The 20,321-nt window shown below is 41.0% G+C and overlaps 1 protein-coding gene across 2 annotated transcripts in view; it reads left to right on the top strand.

Moving 5' to 3' along the window:
• The window catches only part of CEMIP2 (cell migration inducing hyaluronidase 2), an 88,835-nt gene extending 73,945 nt beyond the window's left edge, over positions 1-14,890 (top strand). Inside the window, exons 19-24 of one of the 2 annotated variants that reach the window (XM_004600113.2) lie at positions 951-1,133; positions 3,413-3,632; positions 5,174-5,272; positions 9,429-9,583; positions 12,232-12,335; positions 12,656-14,890. In XM_004600113.2, coding sequence (XP_004600170.2) covers positions 951-1,133; positions 3,413-3,632; positions 5,174-5,272; positions 9,429-9,583; positions 12,232-12,335; positions 12,656-12,852 — 958 coding nt within the window. In that variant the 3' untranslated portion in view covers positions 12,853-14,890. Of the gene's footprint in view, positions 1-950; positions 1,134-1,611; positions 1,707-3,412; positions 3,633-5,173; positions 5,273-9,428; positions 9,584-12,231; positions 12,336-12,655 lie in introns of those variants that run through there. The other variant, XR_008631242.1, reaches the window with a different exon arrangement.
• The last annotated feature ends 5,431 nt before the right edge of the window (positions 14,891-20,321 follow it).

The following is a 20,321-nucleotide window of genomic DNA, read 5'->3' as shown; positions in this document are numbered from 1 at the left end:
AGACCCTGAATGAACAGTTTGAGGCTCTTCGTGTGCCTGGAGGGAGCAGATGTCATTGGGTTACACTAGCATGTGACAGGGACAAATGTAGATGTTACTGGCACCCATTCAGACAAATCGACGAACAATGGGATGACAAATGATATAAGTGATACTCCTGGCTCAGTGCCTGGAGAATCATGTGATACTAGTGATTGATCTTGGGCCTCCTCCTTGCAAAGCATGCACTCCAGTGTATTGAACACTCCCTGGCATCAAGTCTTATTTTTATTTTTAAATAGTACAGAGGATTGAACCCAGAGCCTTGTACCTGCAGGCAAGAGCCCTTCCACTGAACTACATTCTTAGCTCTCAAAAAATCTTAGGGAGGTGCTGGAGAGGCCATTCAAGAGCCAAGGCGCATGCCTGGCATGCTGGCCGGCAGGTATAGGCCCCTGAGTATCCTGGACACAGCCCTCTAGGTCTGCCAAGCTTGTCAGGGGTGGCTGGAAGATCCCCTGCTCCACAGGGCCTGGGCAGTGCCTCATCAGCAGCCCTCACATTGAACTGCTGGCTGGAATTACTTGGGAGGCCTCACCACTTCCTCAATATTCTTTGGAGAGACATTTGCCAGTTGACTGTCAAGGTACTAGTGGTTCTTTCAGCTTAGTACACAAATATCATAATTGTGGTCTAAGTGCACTTTATTTGACTTCTGTTCACATTCCCTGAAATCCTGTTGAAACCAAGGAATTTTTGTAAGTCAGGTTGTCGTAAATGCCTTGACTAGAGAACTGTAGGCTACACATCAAGATGGATGATCTGTTAGTATGTTTGGGTCTGGGACCCCCATTGTAGTGACTCAGTACACAGCAAAATGGAAAGAGAAGGAAATGTTGGGTACAAGTTCCACGTGCTGTGATTCTCACAAGATGTTAACTCAAACAGAATGAATTATTTTCTTCTTACAGAAATGATTGGATTCGAGTTGGCCTCTGCTACCCATCCAACACAAGTTTTCAGGTCACCTTTGGCTTTCTGCAGCGGCAAAATGGCTCATTATCCCGAATGGAGGAGTATGAGCCCGTGAGCTCCCTGGAAGAGCTGCAGAGGAAGCAGACTGAGAGGAAATTCTATTTTGACTCCGCCACAGGGTAATTTGGTGCTACCAGTGAATGAGAATTATTGCTATTTTTCTTTAATGGTGAAATTACTAGTTCTTCAGCATGCTAAGAATAGGCTGTGATGTGACGGCTGTTGAGAAATGCAGCTGATGTGGGTAATTCTCCGATCATCACTATTAGAGGCTTAGAGGAGAACTTGGATGACATGTAATTATAGTTGGCAGTTGGAATCAAGTGAAGATGTTTGCCATGTACCTATTAAGGCAATTTCAAGGGAGACATTTTCCTTGTCAATGAGAACCGGTAGGCTGAATTGAAAATTAAACTGATTCTTCCCTCCCCCCCCATAACTCTGCAAATGATTGTTTACATATGATGACATTCCTAATTCAGTGAAAGTTTCTTTTGTCTTGTTCTTGAAGACTGTCTCTCAAGTTGACCTTTAGTTGAGTATTTCTTTTTTAATACACTGTATAACCGTAGCATGTTTGCTTTCAACTTTCTCTAGGCTGCATCTTTCCACTTTTTTATTCTAATCCTGTTCACCTGGGGTCCTGTTGGCTTTGTCTACTTTTATCCAGTTACAGTCTCTCAGCCTTTGTGGTAGGCTTGATCTCCTGTACTCTAGCAAGCAGCATGCTCCTTTCCTATCCCTTCCTTAAATAACATTCCTGCTCTCTTTCAATATTTAAATTCTCTAAAGATGCCAATGTAAGTAAGACACATTTACTTTCCTGCGTATTTACAATCCACCGCTGAAGGATGTGGGCATTGGAAGCAAGTAATCTGAGAGCCAAAGGCTTCAATGCTGTGTAGCGGGACATTTTATGTGCCTCGGGAGATAATCTGGAAGTTTAGTCTGTGGTAACAGAGTCCAGGCCGAGAGGGTAACACTGGGGCGATCTCCTGAGGCCTGAGTAGAGCAGAAGAAGCAGTGGGTGAGCTGTCCTGGTGTGGATAGGTGCATGGAGCATGGCAATCCCATGGCATGGCATGTTTGGGACTAGAGCAGAGGTTCAGACTGGGAAGAAGGGTGTCAAGATTGATCAAAATAATGAGTATTTGGTTTAGTGCCCAGTAAGCCTTTGAATATGATGGGAATAATTTGTTCTCCAGGGCCTTTTTAGCAGCCAGTGTGATCTTCTTAAACCGTTTCTTATCATTGTCTTTTGCTCTCATTTTCTGATCAGGCTTAAATAGTATGACTGGGTTTTTACACAAATGACCAAATTTCCACATTCTTAGTTAATTTTCCACAGAAATAACTGGAACAATGGAATACCCCAGATTTTTAAGGACAAACTGCTGGTCACAAATAAATAAGTAGATAGAAAAAGATAGCAGAAAAATAATGGTTTTTTTTTCATTTTGATATTTCTAGATCCCTCAGCTCCCCTGAGGTTATAGTTCATTTTGATGATTTTAATTTGACTGTATTTCAAATATCGTGGCCAGTGAAAACCTTGTCCTTCCTTATATAAAAACCACTTTTTATGATTGGATTACTAGATGCTGGAGCATTGACTGATACCTCACAACTGCAACTTTGCATTATTCATTGACCTCATTTTATGATACGGATTCTTCATCTTTAGTAATCAATAATTTTTTGGTCAAGTCCTTTAGAATCTTGACTTCTTTTGGTTTAGAAGAACGATGTTTGCTGAAAGATGTTGGATTGCTGCCTGAATTTACTTTTCTGTTCATCTTGGCAGTAGGACAATAATTCAGATTGGGTGGGACTGTGCATTTTGCTTGATTTTGGCCAAAGTACAGACAGAAGGAACCCTAGGCCCATCTGCTCCTTATAAATATCACAGGAATTGATTTCAGACCATATCTTGGACTTAGCCAAACAAGTCAGTTGCTGTTTTATTCTTCCAGTTTTGTGCCTGAAACCAAAATGATTTATAAACAAACAAACAAATAAAAAAAAAGGAGTAAGACACACTAATTTACTGAATCCTAAACTAACCACAAGTATAAAGTTTTGCAAAGAATTTTTGAGGCAAGCCAGAGTCCAACCTTTCCAAATGCATGCTGAACTAATTCAAACCAGAAACCACTTTTTATATTTTTTAGATGACTGAATCAGGTTATCAAAATACTTTCATAAGTGATACTATGTTTGACCTAGAATCTTAGCATGGAGAGGAAAGAGAAACAGCTTTATTCATTTTATGATTTTTCTTTAAGAAAGATCACTGTTTTGGAGGAATGTCCCCTTTTGCCATGAGTCAGTTTGAGGAATTTTGGTAAGCCTTGGGAAGTCCGTCTAATGCCAGTGAATTGGTTTCTGTTCTGTACAGGTTGTTGTTCTTATATCTCAAAGCCAAAAGCCACAGGGAAGGCCACAGTTACTGTTCGTCTCAGGGATGCGAAAGAGTCAGGATCCAGGCGGTAACGGACTCAAAAGAAATCAGTAACTGCATGGCCAGAGCATATCCACATTATTACAGGAAGCCATCAGCACCCAAGCCAATGCCGTCTGTGCTCCAGGGACACTGCCAAGGCTGTGGGACTCAGCAGGTGAAAAAGAAAAAAATCTTCCCTTCCCTTCCCTCGCTTCCCTTCTGTCCCCTTCCCTCACATCCCCTTCCCTCTTGATTATTATGAGGACATTTTAAGATCATCTCTACGGGAGATATTAATTTTCCAACCTAGTTATCAAGCCAAATTTGTTAAGCAGGTCCTTCAAAGATTTTATAATACTTCTAACAGTTTTAATGAATATTATATTTAAGAAACAGTTTACTCATTGAAAACATTCTAGATCTATCTTGCATGATTGCATGATTTCATGCATTAGTGTTTAGCATTCTTTATTCTTTGTGCTTGAACCATGAGTCAGAATTTTTCTCTTTGGGGGCCATACTCCATAGAGCCCAGGGGTTCTCTGTAGTATCAGGGAATGAGCCCAGGCCCCCTACTTGGAAAGCATACACTCCAACCCTTTGTGTTATCTCCTCAGTCTGGGATGCATTTAAAAAAATATGGCTTGATTTCTGACTCTGTGCAGTTGCAAAATGTTTGAGTTATCTGTGAATATCACTTTTACTTAAAAATTTGAGGAGAATATCCAAAGCAAACCAAACATATTGGAATAAGTAGGAAATTTTACATTAATTTCTCTCCCAAAGCTGAGACTCAAATATGCAGGCTGAATTGTGTAGGAGTGAAGAATGCTTGTGAGTGAGGATAGCCTTTAGAGAAGAGGTGAGCCTTGGAGACTGGGAGTAATTTGAAGAAGTAGAGGAGCGGAAGGGAAGGAAATTCTTGGGGGAGGGAACAGGCTGTAGCAACAAAGTGGCTTGAAAGGATGGGAAGCTGTGTGGGAAAGCGAGACTTAGCACAGAGCCAGTCAAAATAGCGGCTCACCTACTACAGTTGTGTGTTGCTTAAGGACGTTCTGTCAACAATGGACTGAATATGTCAGTGATTCCAGTAGACTGTACAGGAATAGCCTGAGTGAATAGAAGGCTGTGCCATCTGTGTTTGTGTAATCACTGCATACTTACATTACCACCACAACAAAGTTACTAAGGACACAATTCTCAGAATGCATCCCCTTTGATAAGGGATACAGTGTGAAAAGTACTTGAACTCTTTGCAGGTGGGACAGAGGAGTTAGGCCTGATGATGCACAGACCACTGAAGAGTTCAAACAAGTTGCCTTTGTCATCCACAGGCTGTAGTCCTGGAGTGACTGAGTTCCAATTCAGGACAACAGGTCTGAAAAGGACCTTTTACAAATGTTTGGCTGGTTTTGCAAACATTGTTGACTAAGATTTAAATAAAAAACATGTTTGGTCTTTGCGGAGCTGATTTTATCAACATTTGATAGTTTTTTTGAAACTGGGATTTCAAAAATGTAGAAAAATACATTTCTTACATGAATACTGTGTCAAAAGATACAATTCTAGGCCATGAGATACTAAATAGGTACATTCTATTTTTATTCTTCCTGAATAAGTTTGGGGAAAAAAACATCGACGTGGCTATAATTGAGTTTATTCTGAGAGAAATTGAAAGCGGAGACAGTTGAATGATAGAACTTCTTCCCTGTCTAGATGGTGTTTACAAGTGATCCTCATAAAACCTACCTCCCCGTGCAGTTCCAGTCCCCTAACAAAGCAGAGACTCAGCGTGGGGACCCATCTGTTATCTCTGTAAGTACCATCTGGCAGGCATGGGGCTTTCATTTTACTTTGGGGAGGTGTGTTTACCTCTGGCAAAAGAAAATTGTTTATGCTCAAATTTTGATTATTGATGGGAGTAATGTCCAAATGCCAATATAAGTAGTACCTTAGAGGTATCTATTGACAGAGGTATCTCCTGAAACATTTTTCTGTGTGGGTTTTCTTTCTTTCTTTTTTTTTTAACAGATTAATTTCATTAAAATTTTTCCTCTTGATTGTATCTACTGATTATTTGAAGGCAGATGTTAAAATGTATTCATGTTACTTTCCACTTGCCAGTGGTGTTATAGATTAACTATAATAGCATTTTTCAAATTTACTTTTTACTGAAGTGTAACATTTGAGTTGCAAGACTGTTTTAGGGTTGATAAAGTTTCACCCCTTCAAATGTGTGTCACCACACCACATTTAGCAGCTTAGTGCCAAAGAAATAAACAACTTCATTGTTTCTAAAGTAAATGTGAAGGCAGTTAATACAAGAGAAATGCCACATTTGTTTAAAAAGTAAAGCTCAAGGCAAATGATATATAGAAAATCATGTTAAACCTTAGTTTGGAAATTTAAGGAAGTTTCTAGTTATTGGAGATATGGAAAATGAGAGTATTACATCTCCTTCACCTTTGTTTTGGAGGTTTGCAATTCCCCTCACCTTTCTTTTTTGGTTTTGGGGCCATACCCATGGGTGCTCTGGCCTTACTCCTGCTCTGTGTTCAGGGATCATTCTTGGTGGGGACTCAGGAGACCACATATGAGGGATCGAATCAGGGTCAGCCATGTGCAAGGCAGGTGCTTTATCCCCTATCTCTAGCCCCCAGCTCCCTTTTTTATTGCCCAAATGAGGAAAGTGGAGATGCAGATTGTTAGTTGTCTTTCCTAAGTGGCTTAACGGAAGTGTCAACCAGATCCTCCATGTCAACGCTGTCTGGAGTTGAGCTAACAGAATAGCTAGTGGATGCTAGATTGGGCTCAATGTTCTCTCTAAAACTGGGCTGACTTGCATGCCATCCTAAGATTCTTTCAATAGCAGGGAACCTGGTCATCGTATTAATATCTGACTTGGATCTGGCCCAAGGCTCACCAGATTTTTTGTTCTAAGTGGCCATAAGGGACCACTATGTCAAAGATAGTTAGAAATGATCACTCTGGATAAGAACTGTGAGCTGAAAATAGGGAAAGGAACAAACATGAGAACTTCTTAGTTTCTGTATTGCAAACCCCAAAAGCGTGAGAGAGAGAGAGAGAGAGAGAGAGAGAGAGAGAGAGAGAGAGAGAGAGAGAGAGAGAGAGAGAGAGAGAGAGAGAGAAAGAGTGACGGAGGAAGGGAGGGAGAAGGGGGAGAAGGAAGGAGGGAGAGGAAGAGGGAGAGAGAGGGAGAGAGGGAGAGAATGAATATGAGCCAGAGCACTGCATACAGCTGACCTGGGTTCAATCCCCAGCATCCCTTGTGGTCCCCTGGACACCACCAGGAATAATTCTTGAATACAGAGCCAAGAGTAGCCCCTGAGCATTGTCAGGTGTGACCCAAAAAGCAAAATAATAATAATAATAATTTTAAAAATTTAAATATTTTTTAAAGTTGCCATAATTGTATAATCACAAAAACACATATTTAGATGTAGTGAAGTCTTTCCCATTGTTTTCTTAACTGTGGTAAAATGTAGGGAATGCAAACTCCATTCTCTTATCCATCTTTCAGATGTTCAGTCAATGATTAGAAACTGCATGCAGATTGGGCAGCCATTGCCATGATCACCTCCAGAGTTTACATGAGACTTCCCAACAACTTGTAGTTCAGAATATTCCTTTTTTTAACAGGGAGGAGAGATCTGATGGTGATATGAGAGTTAAGAGGCATAAAGTGCCATTTGAGTAAGATGACTTGATATGACTTTTTTGTACAACTCTCTCTCTATAACTAACTGTATTATTTAAGCTTTGGTCAAGAGGGTGTAATTTGTGCTATTTTCTTTTTCTTTGGGTGGGTGGGGGGAGTATTAGGGGCATACCTGGCGGTGCTCAGAGCTTACTTACATACTTACTCCTGGATCTGCTCAGGAATTACTCCTGGTGAACCCAGGGACCATATGGTGCTAGGAATCAAATCCTGCTTAGCCTTATGCAAGGCAAATATCCTGTATCTCTCCAGCCCCTTCACTATTTTCTTTATTTTTTAAAACTATTTATTTATTGACTTTTTTTGGGGGGGTCACACCTGGTGATGGTCAGGGGTTACTCCTGGCTCTGCACTCAGAAGTTATTCCTGGAGTTGCTTGGGGGACCATATAGGATGCTGGGGATTGAACCCTGCTCAGCTGTGTGCAAGGCAAATGCCCTATCCGCTATGTTATCGCTCCGGCCCCCAGCATTTACCATTTTCTTTTGTAGTGCTACGGCTCCAACCCAGGGCTTCATTTTGGAGCATGTGCTCTCTGCGTGAGTCAAATCTTACTATCATTAAAAAAAAATCAATAAAATGAATTTCCCTACTTAAAAGTAACTCAGATATTTCTCAAGTACATACATGTGCCTGTTGTCCTTGGTTGGCATTTCTTCACTTGATGTTTATAGAATAGTTTTATGGCATGAAGTGTGTTAACTCAGCATCTTAACACAGTGACCTGAGGGAAGCAGATCCCAGACTGCTGGTGTGGTGGTTGGTGGAAATCATTGCATATAGGAAGCAGCTGTTTGGTTACTTGCTAAGAATTAATGAAACTCTTTCATGCATCAAAATCTCAGGTAGATGACACCCCAGAATTTGCAGCTGTTATTAGATTCCATCACTCAATGCTGAATTCCTAGCACCCTAGGAAAGTTGTAGACACCCTGTTTGTCATATTTATGTTCAATATGAATTTTAAATTATATGAATTTCCTGACTAGACGTGCTAGGATAAGGCATTGACTATGCAAGGATTTTGTGTTTCCATTCAGACAGATTTTGGGACTCATTATTGCAAAGAACAGATTGAGGGTGTCAAAAATTATTATCTAGGGCTGGAGTGATAGCACAGCAGGTAGGGCATTTGCCTTGCATGCAACCGACCTGGGTTCGATTACCAGCATCCCATATGGTCCCCCAGCACCACCAGGAGTAATTCCTGAGTGTAGAGCCAGGAGTAACCCCTGTGCATCGCTGGGTGTGACCCGAAAAGAAAAAAAAAGAAAAAAATTATTATCTATCTTTTCTTAAGTCTATCTTTTTATTATTAAAAAAGATATTTTTTATTATTTAAAAAAAGTCCATTTTTATTATTCAGACTTCTTTGTTTCTTTTTTTGTGTTTTGGGCTACATCGTACAGTACTCTGACCTCATACAGATCCCTGGCTCTGTGCTCAGAGATCACTACTGTTGGGGCTCAGGGGACCATGTGTGGTGCTGGGGAATTGAACCTGTATTAGCCACATGCGTGGGCCTTCTTTATTCTCTTTCCAGTCCCTGATATGGTATTTATATTTTTTGAAAATTGGGACCACTCTAGTTTTCCCAAATATTAAATGGAACTTGATCTCAAGAACTTCCAAAAGTATTCTTGTTTTACAGCAATTTAAACATAGCCCAAAGAGCCTTTTGGCTCCTGGAAAGTCAGTAGTGATTAGAAATAAAATTGAAATATTTTCCCCAGTAAATGTAGGTGGATGTTAAGAGCATTTGAGGATTTTAGTCTAGTTTGTAATTTTACATATTCTAACCCAAAATAACTCCTTGTGTCTTAAACTAATGATCTTTGGAAACATCCATACATGCTTTTTTTTTGAGCTAATATAACAATAAAGGTGGTTTCTAAATAGCCCCAGAATGGTTGCTCACTGGGTGACTGTTAGCTTTGTCCTCCCGTGAGTGGCCACTCGTGTGAGAAAGGAAACTTAACATGTCTGAGTTACCTGAGTTAACCTTGTCTAGGTCTGGGCCTCCAAGCCTTGTTTCAAGGCACCATATCGAGTCAAAGAAGATCAGTCAAGGCTGTGTCTGTGAAAACATGGGCGTAATTTCAGGTAGAGTTGTAAGTAGAATACATAGTTTTAATCCTGGACATACAATCCATGGTTTTAGAAGACAGAGGGAAGGAGCTGGAAGGACAAGTAGAAGTGACAGTCAGTGCCAATGTTTTTGTGTGTTCTCAGCTGAATGGCACTGACTTCCCCTTCCGAACTGCTGGTGTCTTCCTCCTCGTCGTGGATGCCTGCAGTATTCCCTTCCGGCTGACAGAAAAGAAGGTTTTCTCTCTGGCTGATATCAGTCACATGGAAGAGTATCTCAAAACAGGCATTCCTCCGAGGTAGGTGAGGCTCGCTCCGTGACGTGGAAGCAACATCTTAAAGAGGACACCTAGTTCACTCAGAACTTTGTGTGTGTGCTCAGCCCTGCACTTGGGAAGTGTTTCCTTCCTGGCTCATCTCAGTTTGATGCTTAGCTGCTTACGAAGAAGCTACCACAGAACAGTAGCAAGAGTTTGGGTACTAGAAGGTACTAAAAGCACTTTGCAAGTGCTTTTCCAAAAAGCTCAGTCTCTGATATGATACTAATTTATACTCATCTCACTTTGAAGGGGACAAAATACACATTTGAGTAGTTTGACAGACAGTTTTATCTCTACAACCTTCTATCCTACTGATTAGCCACTGTCATTGCACTGTGACTGGAGCAGGTGCATCATCACCTGGGCCACTTATGAATGACTAGAAGAGAATAAATGGATTTTTGAAGCAGTGATCACTCTTTCAAGAGTTGTTGATTGGTCTCTGAAGAAGATGCAGGAAGGCTAATCCTTTCTGGGTTGATGTGACACTGCCTGGAGAGGAGATGAGATCAGGCCGTGTAGACATTGCTGTACACACAGGCCTTCATGTAGTAACTAAGAGAAATAGTGCTTCTCTGAGTGTAAAGAAAGGATTGTCTAGCTTTGGAATCATCTTTAGCTGCTCCAACCCCTACGCCTGTACAAATCACAGGACAAAATCTAAGTAAGTCCAGTTATTTCAATGTCATATTTCATGTGTAAAGATGACCTCTCCTGGTTTCCGACACTTGTAAGGCATTCCTTTCCAAGGTGTCAGTTTTCATTCTTGTTGATGTCAAGATTTGAAAACACATGTACACTGAACCCCACTTGAAAATAAACTAGGACAAACGACTTCCCACAAATATTTAGGGTAACATGGCAGCCCTGCTGGATATCATAAGGACATAAGAGTTAAAACCAACTCATGAAAAGTTACTAGATTGTTTCTACGTAGGGGCTTTGAGGAAGGCATTTGAGGTGCTGCTTCTGCTCGGTCTCTTGTTCTGGGTGCTGTTTATTCAGGTATGTTTCTGTAGCAAAAGTCCAGTGTGTTTTACATTTAGGAGCACCCTTCCACATGTATGTTAAATCTTAAAAAATTATGAAGAAGTTTTAGGATGGCTGAGAGAGGTTTCTAGAGATACCTCACACATTTTGGGGTAAGTAGGAGTAAGGGGAAGGGATGCTATAAGTGATCTCTGGGACTAAAGGTCTCCTGATCTTTTGCAGAAATTTATACCCTCGACGTTTCTATGGTCAGACCTCTGGGGGGTTGTTTGCTTGTTTTTGTTTGAGATTCACACCCAGCAGTACTTAGGACTTAGTACTGACTCTGTGCTCTGGGATCACTTCTAGTGGGAAGCAGGAGATTGACCTTCGGAGGTGGTCCTGAGGAGATGACTTGAGAGGGGATCAGCATGGGTCAGCCGTGGGCAAGGCAAGCCTCCTACCTGACACACCATATATCCAGCACCAGACCTCTGATTTTGACTCTGAATTGAGTCCCTGCTGTTTTATGATGAATATAAAGCCTCAGCAGCATAAAATTCAGGAATCTTAATAAGAAATGCCAATATTCACTGTCACTGTCATCCTGTTGCTTATCGATTTGCTTGAGCGGGGACCAATAACGTCTTCGTTGTGAGACTTGTTACCGTTTTTGGCATAGCGAATATGCCATGGGTAGCTTTTCAGGCTCTGCTGTGCAGGCAAGATACTGTTGGTAGTTTGCCGGGCTCTCCAAGAGGGGTGGAGGAATTGAACCTGGGTTAGCCTCGTGCAAGGCGAATGCCCTGTCTGCTGCACTATTGCTCCAGCCCACCAATACTCACATTAAGAAAATAAATACGGAAAGATAGACAATAAGAGTTGAAAAATAGAAGCAACTCTTCTTATTTCTGGATGGAAATATTAATATTATAAAGATGTTACTCTGCCTAAACTAAAACATAAATTTAATATGTTTCTGTTAGGGTTCCAATAGGTCACTCTCTGTTGCACTTGACAGATGAGACTGAAGTTTGTATGGAAGAATAATGTGGGAAAGTAACAAAACGCCTTTCAAACAAATTACAATAATATCAGGGACATGTTTTAATCAGATATCAAAATAAGCCATGAAGCCATTGTAATTAAGCCAGTTTAATCTGGCAGACAAAAAGAGGGAAAACAGGAGAAGACAGATTTCACAAAGCCGTCTGAAGTATTTGTGTTCATGTACTGCATGATAAGAAGAGCAATTTAGACCAAACCCCGGGGGACAGATTTTATTTAATTTCTTTTTAAAATTGGTGTTTATCCATTTGTTTATTTACTAGATTATGGAGCATGAGTAAATCATCCAAAAGAAACAAAGCCAGCTTCTCCTGTTAGAATAGTTTATTAAAGTCCTGTACCTCAAGATAGTAACTGGGCTATTAGAAATGAATTGTTGTTTTCCCTGATTTAAATACCCCAGGTGATAGCAAAGTAAGTTCGTGGTAGGGTAGAGAAGTGGAAACTTACAGTAGTAGGGATGAGAAAGCATGTTTGCTGGTTTGTTTAATTTGGAGTTCCGATTTTCAACCTAATCTGTACTGTAATTCACTTCAGATATATAACGCATGCTGAATTATTGAAATTTGCTAATTTTCTGACTTTTACAGGTCAGTCATTTTGTTGAGCACAAGAGGAGAAATAAAGCATTGGAATATTTCAGATTCATTAGTACCTCTGGGATTAGCTAAACCAGCTCATCTCTATAACAAAGGTTTGTTCTTTTCTGAAATTCTTCCAAAACTAGCTACACGTGAATTTTGACTGTGGAATGTAACACTACGATCATGGTCATGAGCCTGTTTTGTTGGAGTAGCTGTCATTAAGATAATTCCTAAGTAAGGAGATAGCAGTAGAGGAAGTATGTTGGGATGTGGTTTGTTATTTGGGGCAAGAGGTGCATGAACAGAGTTCACTCACTGACATAGGGAAAGGTGGTGTTTATGTTTGTTTTTGTCTCATAGTTGTCTCGCTCACCTCCCCCATTATCCTGCTTGATAGTAAAAGCTAGCTATCGTTTTCCTTTTTTCTCAGGGAGCACCATATTTCTGGGATTCAGTGGAAGTTTTAAACCATCGTGGATTAAGCTACTTACCAGTCCTGCAGGCCAGGGCCTGGGGCTGCTCGACCAGTTCATACCATTGCAGCTGGATGAATATGGTTGTCCCCGAGCCAGCACTGTCCCAAGAAGAGACCTGGAGCTGTTAAAGCAAACTTCAAAGGCACATTAGGGACTAACTGTAACTTAAGTGCTGGGGGGAAAAAATGTGAACTAACTTATTTAATTTATGGCATTTAAAAGAAAAATGACACTGTTAACCTAAGGGAACCATTTTCCTGTCTCGTACAGAAAGGAGGAGAAAAGAGTTTCAAGGGATTGCTTGAATGCCAGCTCATGCACCTTCTCATTGTACAAAATGTTAAAGAATTTATTTGCATCGGTTAGGCTGGTCTGTTGGGAGAGCGGCTGTGGTATTCTTCCCTTCCACCCCTGGGTTATGTAGGGACCACATGCAGCATTTCTCCTCGTGCAGAACTGGCTGTTGGATTGAGAGTCTGAATCAGCCTGAATCTAAAGAGCATTTCTCAACCTTCTCTCCATGGCTCTTCTCCAAACCTTGTTTCCTTCCTATGGCCCCACCTACCTGTTGGTTCCCTACTCTTATGCTTGAAGACACTACCCCCTTCTCTCATTTATGAGATTTTCACCTGTGGCCCCCTTGGCTCTCTGTTGGGAAGCATGACTAAAGGCAGCACTTGTAGCACCTTGAGTACTTGAAGTCAAATGCTCAGCTGTGTCTTTGGCTTTGGGTTGGAAACTGACTTGGGGCTGGCATTTCAAAGGACAACTGAGGCCTGGTTCATGCCCTTTTCTAGCCTGGACATGGTTTTCTTTTTTTTTTTTTTTTTTTGCTATACATGCTCAGGAGTTACTCCTGGCTCTGCGGGGGCTCGAGAGACTCTATGGGGATGCCAGGAATGGAACCTGGGCCAGCTATATTACTGGCTCTACTGTATCTCTGGCCCCTGACATGTGCTATTTTGATTCATTTGTTTATTGATTTCCTTCAGAGAGCTCATCTTTCAAACAGGAAGTATATTGGGACAGAGGGCTCTAGGGACTAGACATCCTGTAAGTCTGTGGCTATTGGGCAAAATTTTGACTGACCCCAAGGTCTGAGGTTGTTCAGACCATTTTTCACAGCTTTAATTCTTGGCCTTTTTTTGCCTGTATATTTGTCTTTAAGGTCCAGAGCTGAGCTGACTATTTACTTTTTTCTTTTTTTTAAAGAAGTGGGTGTTTTTTCTTCAACTGTAAACTTGGTCCATTTCAGCTTGCACAAAGGAAGTCTGTTTTGGGGTTACTCCTACACCCGCATATTTGGTTGGTGTTTCTACATGTGGGATAATGACGTTTTCCTGCTCATCATCCTGCCAAGAAAATTGCTGAAAGCTTAAGGATACCGCCCCCCTCTCTCCCGCCCTCAAGTGTTGTGTTCATGGGGTGAGGAAAGCAAGGAGGCTCTTTAGAAGGTGAGAACTATGGAGAGAATGGTCAGAATTAAGCCTCTTTACAGATTTAGAGGAATTGGCCACTCCTACTTAAGATATTTGAACCAATTTTCTTTAAAGGTGCCATGCTGCCCTATGTCCCTTCCCAGTGGGCCTCTCCCGCTAGTGTAGCTACATGTGGCAGTAGGAGGTTGGCTTATGCCTGCCTGAAAGCCCAGATGTCGCCTCTCAAGGGGAAAAGAAGCCTCAGAAGACCTTTCTGTCTTCCTCAGCTGTTTCACAGGCCTGAAATGCAGTGACAGAATTGCCACAGGAGATGGTAGGAAGTGTGTTCCAACTGACTCCGGCAGCAAATACACAAATTCACTCTCCTCTGCCTACAGAACAGCTCTGTGACTTCTGTTACTTTACAGAATATGCTACCTCAAAGTGCTATATAAACCTTTCTAACTGTAAGTGCTCTTACTGAGGGCACAGGTCTTAATTAAAGTTTAGGGTGGTTTTACATATATATATATTTATATATATATATGAAATTTTACTTATTAAATGTATTATTGGATTATGGTTCCTGAAGGTGATTCAAGTTTGTATGTGTGTTTTGTATGAGGAGATATCTTTTGTGTGTGTTTTTGTAGAGTCTTGTTTTTTTAAAGATTTGAAGAAGAAATGTAAGTTTTCCAAGGCACTCAGTTTTTTTGATATATAGACTAATGGTCAGGACCTAAGTTAAATAAATAAAAATGTGTGCATGTATTTTTGGTATATGTGTGTGATTTTATCAATTGTTGTTTTAAGTTCCAGATTTCAGCTGTAAAACTACTGGCAGAAATAAGAGAGGGAAGTTATTTGCGAAGTAGATTTTGCAAGACTTAGTTTCTCCAGTGCAGAGGTTCTCAGCCTTGGCTGCACATTAAAATCTCTTGGGAAGGGGTTCATTAGTGGTGGAGAATGCACACTGGTGGAGGGATGGGTTCTAGAACATTGTATGAGGGAAACACATTGACGAAGATGGGTAAATTTGTAACTGTACCCTCATTGTGACTCACTTCTTAAAAAAAAAAAAAAAGAAAGAAAGAAAGAAATTGCCAAGTGGAAAATGGGGGAAAAAATCTCTTGGGAAGGTTTTAAAAGCTGTAGGGGACTGAGCCCCATATCTTAAGCCCTACATTCAGATTTAATCACTATGGAGAGTAGTCTGAGTGTTGAAATATTTTTAAAGCACATTGGGTATTTATAACTTGCAGCCAGTTTTAAGAATTTCTGCACTATAGACATAGTCTTGAGCTTCAGCATATAAATTTTTGTGATTTAAACAAAATGGCATATATATGTATGCATGTATACCCATATATATGCATATATATACATAAGTAACTGGAATCACCAAATATATATATATATATATATATATATACGTACACACACACATATATATATATTTGGAAGTTTCCAGGGATAAACAAAGCAGTTCACTACTATCTCCTTTTCTTTGAACTTTTTTTTTTTTTTTTTTTTTTTTTTTTGCTTTTTGGGTCACACCTGGCGATGCACAGGGGTTACTCCTGGCTATGCACTCAGGAATCACCCCTGGCCGTGCTCAGGGGACCATATGGGATGCTGGGATTTGAACCCGGGTCGGCCGCGTGCAAGGCAAACGCCCTACCCGCTGTGCTATCTCTCCAGCCCCTTCTTTGAACTTTTACATGAGAGTTTTTTATTCATGAATCTCAAATGGTCATTTGGTCATCTGAGCTGAGACATGCATGTTAGAAAATTGGGAGCTAGCAATCTGTTTTATTTCCACTGAGAAAATATATTTAAAGGTGATTTACAAGTTTGTGAGCATTTTCTAATAGGTTGGTTGAGCTCCAGAGTAGTGGCCATCCACAAACCAACCAGCTGACAAAAAACACAGGGTTTCACATATGTTGACAGAATGGAGTTTTAGAAGGCTTTGTTGTGAGATTCCTGCCTTTCCACCTGAGCCAGAGGCCAGAAGAGGGTGCAATGAGATGATGAAATGCAGATGTCCAGACTTACGGGATCTAGACACCAAAGCAGCCCCTAAGCTGAGGTTTAGGTGGGGAGAGGGGAGGGCTCCTGTGTTTTCTAGCTTCCTCAGAAGAGAACACATGCTGTTAAGTGGATTATTTTGTTCTGAGGAGGGATGTGCAAGAAAATATTGAATAGAGATTCAAATGCTTCAGGTAACAAGGCTTTTATTCCTTAAGAAATGGGCTGGACAGGTGTTGGAACATAGTATGACTGAAACTCAATCATGAACAACAGAATCTCTCGATGGTTCTCTTGTACACACATTTGTAGACCAGGTGGCCAGTGGTAGTGGATGTACATGGATTTGCTGGAATCTGTGTCCAGTGATAATGATGTTGAGTCTTTTTCTTTCATATTTTGACTTGCGTTTGGTTTTCATAACACCTGTTCAGCAAAACATATTGCTGAAAAGCTAAAATTTTCTTAAGATTGACAATGGGTTTAATCTGGACATGAAAAGTTAATTCATTGAAAGGTTGGGTTTTGTGGCCAACCTTCCTCAGGGCTTGGCAAACTGACAAAGGGCAAACCCGTGCCAATATCTGTCTCTGTACTTGTTTTGAGCTTTACCTTTTGCATACCTTTAAGTATAACATGTTGGGGCAAGTCAAAAGACTGTTTCATAATATGATTTAATGTCAAGATCCTTAAATCAAGCCTGCTGATCACAGCCACACTTTGACGCTTACACACTGACTCTGACTTGCATACTGCAATGACAGAGAAGATTCATTCCTAGAGAGTAAAACTCAAAGCACTCAGCTATTATCTCTCACTGAAAAGTCTGTGGCCCCTTGGTGTCTGGGAAAGGTGTAGGGTGTTCATTGTACTATTCCTGAACCTTTCACAGGTTTGGGAATTTTTCAGTAGGATGGAGCATTATGGCTATTGGTCTCACTTGGGGATGAAAATGCAGAATCTTGAGCCCCAGCAGTGACTGGAGAACTGACATCTCTGGGAACTGAGAATGTAATTTGGAACAAACTCCTTCAGCTATTTCTTATCCCTCTAAGGTTTATGAACTCCAAAGCACGTCATGAAACCCTTTTCGTCTCCTTTTCTTCAACTGAGGACATGCTTTCATTTCACTCTGATGCTCTGATGATCCTCTTTCCACTGTCTTCCTAGGAATTTTTGACTTCTACAGGGCAGGTCTGACATACAACTTTATGACTATTTTGGGGGCAAAGATTTGGGTCCTGTAAGAAAAAATCCTCGCTCTGTTGTGTCTGGACTTTGTGCTTTTAGATTGATTCCTTTGGCTACAGTTATTCCTTCTCTGAAATGCCAGCCATCCTTTGTTTTGGCAAGTTCTTTTGATTACTTAAGGAGTTTAAGGGAAAATGTACAGTCAGCCACATTTAGGCTGTACCAACTAACAAAAACAGTAGTTTCTTTACTTTGGGGTAGATAGTTTAGTATCCACCCTAATTACTTCACGTGGTGGGGAGGTACTGCTGGGCAACTGCAGATTTTTTTGGGGGGGGAGTTGGTTTTTGGGTCACAACCAGCAATGCACAGGGGTTACTCCTGGCTCATGCACTCAGGAATTACTCCTGGCAGTGCTCGGGGGACCATATGGGATGCTGGGATTAGAACCTGGCTTGGCCACATGCAAGGCAAATGCCCTACCCGCTGTGCTATTGCTCCAGTCCCTCTTTTTTTTTTTTAAGGTAGAAGAAATTATTTTATACAAACATATTTCTTGTGAGCCGAGGTCTTTAACACATGAATGCTATCGAGAAGATGGGGTTGGTTGCAGTGAAGTTGGTACTGGCCAGCAGTGTGGGGGACATTCTCTGGGAGGTTTGGCAGGTCCGTTCTCCCACCAACTTCTATTGACTGTTCACATCCAGCTTAGGATGGAAAACCTAAGCCAGCGAGGTTTCTGATGTGGGAGAATGGCGGGTGTGTGAGTCTCAGAACTCTAGGAGCCTCAGCAGTTCCCAGTGAGAGTGGAAAAAGGAGAGCATTTTGACAGGAGAAAGAATGACAAGAGACTCATTTAGAAAACCGTGGTCTTCTAAGGAAGATGGTTCTTTGTGAGTCCTCGGTGCATGTGAGAACAGAGTGGCGCCTGGTATTCCATGCTGCTAAGGTACGGTTGGTGTTTTGGAGGCCAACCCAATGAAGGCTTTTGACTGGTGGTATTGCTTCATGTCAGTTCCTTCTAGGATTCCGTTTTCTCCTCTACAAAATGAAAATGCTAATTCTTTTGTAAAGATACACAAGAGGATTGGAGGCTTATCCCAGGGAAGGGATGGAGAGCCAAGGGGCCACTGGAACAATAGTGGAGGGAAATTGACAATCTGGAGGAGGGTGTGGTATTGGAATTTTTGTTTGTTTGGAGGCCACACAGGTGGTTTTTCTGGGATTACTCCTGCCTCAGGGATTACTCCTGTCCATGCTCAGGGGACCATATGAGGTACTGGGTATGGAACCCAGATTGGCCACATGCAAAGTGCAAATACCCTACTTGCTGTACTATGGCTCTGGCTTCTGGTGCTGGACTGTTTCCTGCAGGAAATTCTACAAGTAAGTCCTATAAACCATAATGCTTAAGATACAATGGAAAAAATTCCTCAAAGAACCATAACAAAAAATACCCAGGGGGATTAAGTGAGAATAATCATGTTTACTAAACACAACTCTTGGAAATGGGTTACAGCTTGGGTGTTTTTTGTTTTTTTTTTTTTAACCAAACTAATCAGATTTCCGGTAATCTGTGAATGCTAATCAAGTGATTTTGTGAAACCTGAGATAGGAAATCCTTTTTATTTTTTATTTCTTCAAATTGCAGTGACAATGGTTTACAGTAGTATAAATGCTTGTTTTGATATTGTGTTACCACACCACATCTACCACCAGAATGTCCTATGGCTTTAGCATTGTCACCTTTTCTGTCTGCTCCTCCAGCCACTCCTGTCCTTTGCCTTGGTAGCCTCAGAGTTAAAGAGTTTGTTTTCATTGTCGCTTTGTCTCTTCATATTCCACATATGCATGAGACCATCCAGTAGTTGCCTTTCTTTTTCTGACTTTTTTCACATAACATGACAGTCTTTAATTCCATACACATTGTAGTTAGATGGAAGAGAAAGTCAGTAATTAAAATTTTTCTTACTGTACTTGAGATAAAATGGTTACAATAGTATTAACATTTAGCTTTTGGTGTACAAACATCAGCCCCATCCACAACCCAAGTGCCAGAGACCCTCCTCTGTCCTGTCATCACTTTAAATTTGTGTCTTCTTACACCCACCCCCAGCTTCCCTTGGTAAAATAACCTCAATTCTATATTCAAAGTCCAAGGATTTGTGATTACTAGGTACTGTCCACTGTCCATTATTTTGTTTCTTTATATCCCAAAAATGAGTGAGATCATCTGGTCTTTTTCCTTTTTGCCTCTGACTTGGGAGAACTGTTGTTTTTAAAACAAACTTCAGAGATAATGTTGTTTGGAACTCAGTGTGAATGCCTCATGAAAATTGCCTGTCCTTGTTTTTACACAGGGTTGGGGTGCTTGGTTGTTTGTATCTGTTCCTCAGGCCAGGCAATTGTTTAGTGGGTTGGTTTGAGCCATTAGGATATTTGAATTTATGCATTCCTGCGAGCACCATAACTCAGCAAGGCAGCTGTGTACCGACTGGAGCTGTGAAATGTGAACAGACAGCTCGCAAACGAAAACACATGCTTGTTCCCTGCTTTGTAGTTGGTGTGTGAGCAAAACTGCAGTTCAGCGAATAGTTTACATCTTCCAATTCCCTTTGCCATCTCCGCCTAAGGAATAAAAACAATTTCTTATTCTCTCTTAAGTCTTTAAACACTCACAGTTTCACTCTTCTTATCAAGTATAAGAAATACTAACGTGCAGTGTTTGAAATGGGTCAAAGCTTACATGTGGTACAGCAGAAGCTGGGTTAGTTGACTTGGAAAATGTAAGCCATTTTGGTGACAAATGTAGCCACATTTCTGTACCCTGTTTCTTCCGAATCACACTTCCTTCTCTTATCCATTGCCCAGGGTGTCTTGTCACACTGGGGAAGCCCACATTCCTATTCCTTTCACCCCATCACTAGTCACATGTTCCATGTCTATGTTTTAGGCTTCAGAGTCCTTGCTAAACAAATTT

This window comes from Sorex araneus, chromosome 1 (assembly GCF_027595985.1).
Source record: "Sorex araneus isolate mSorAra2 chromosome 1, mSorAra2.pri, whole genome shotgun sequence".
NCBI classification, from domain to species: Eukaryota; Metazoa; Chordata; class Mammalia; order Eulipotyphla; family Soricidae; genus Sorex; species Sorex araneus.
The sequence above is the reverse complement of the archived record's forward strand: the minus strand, read 5'-3'. Positions and strand labels throughout refer to the sequence as shown.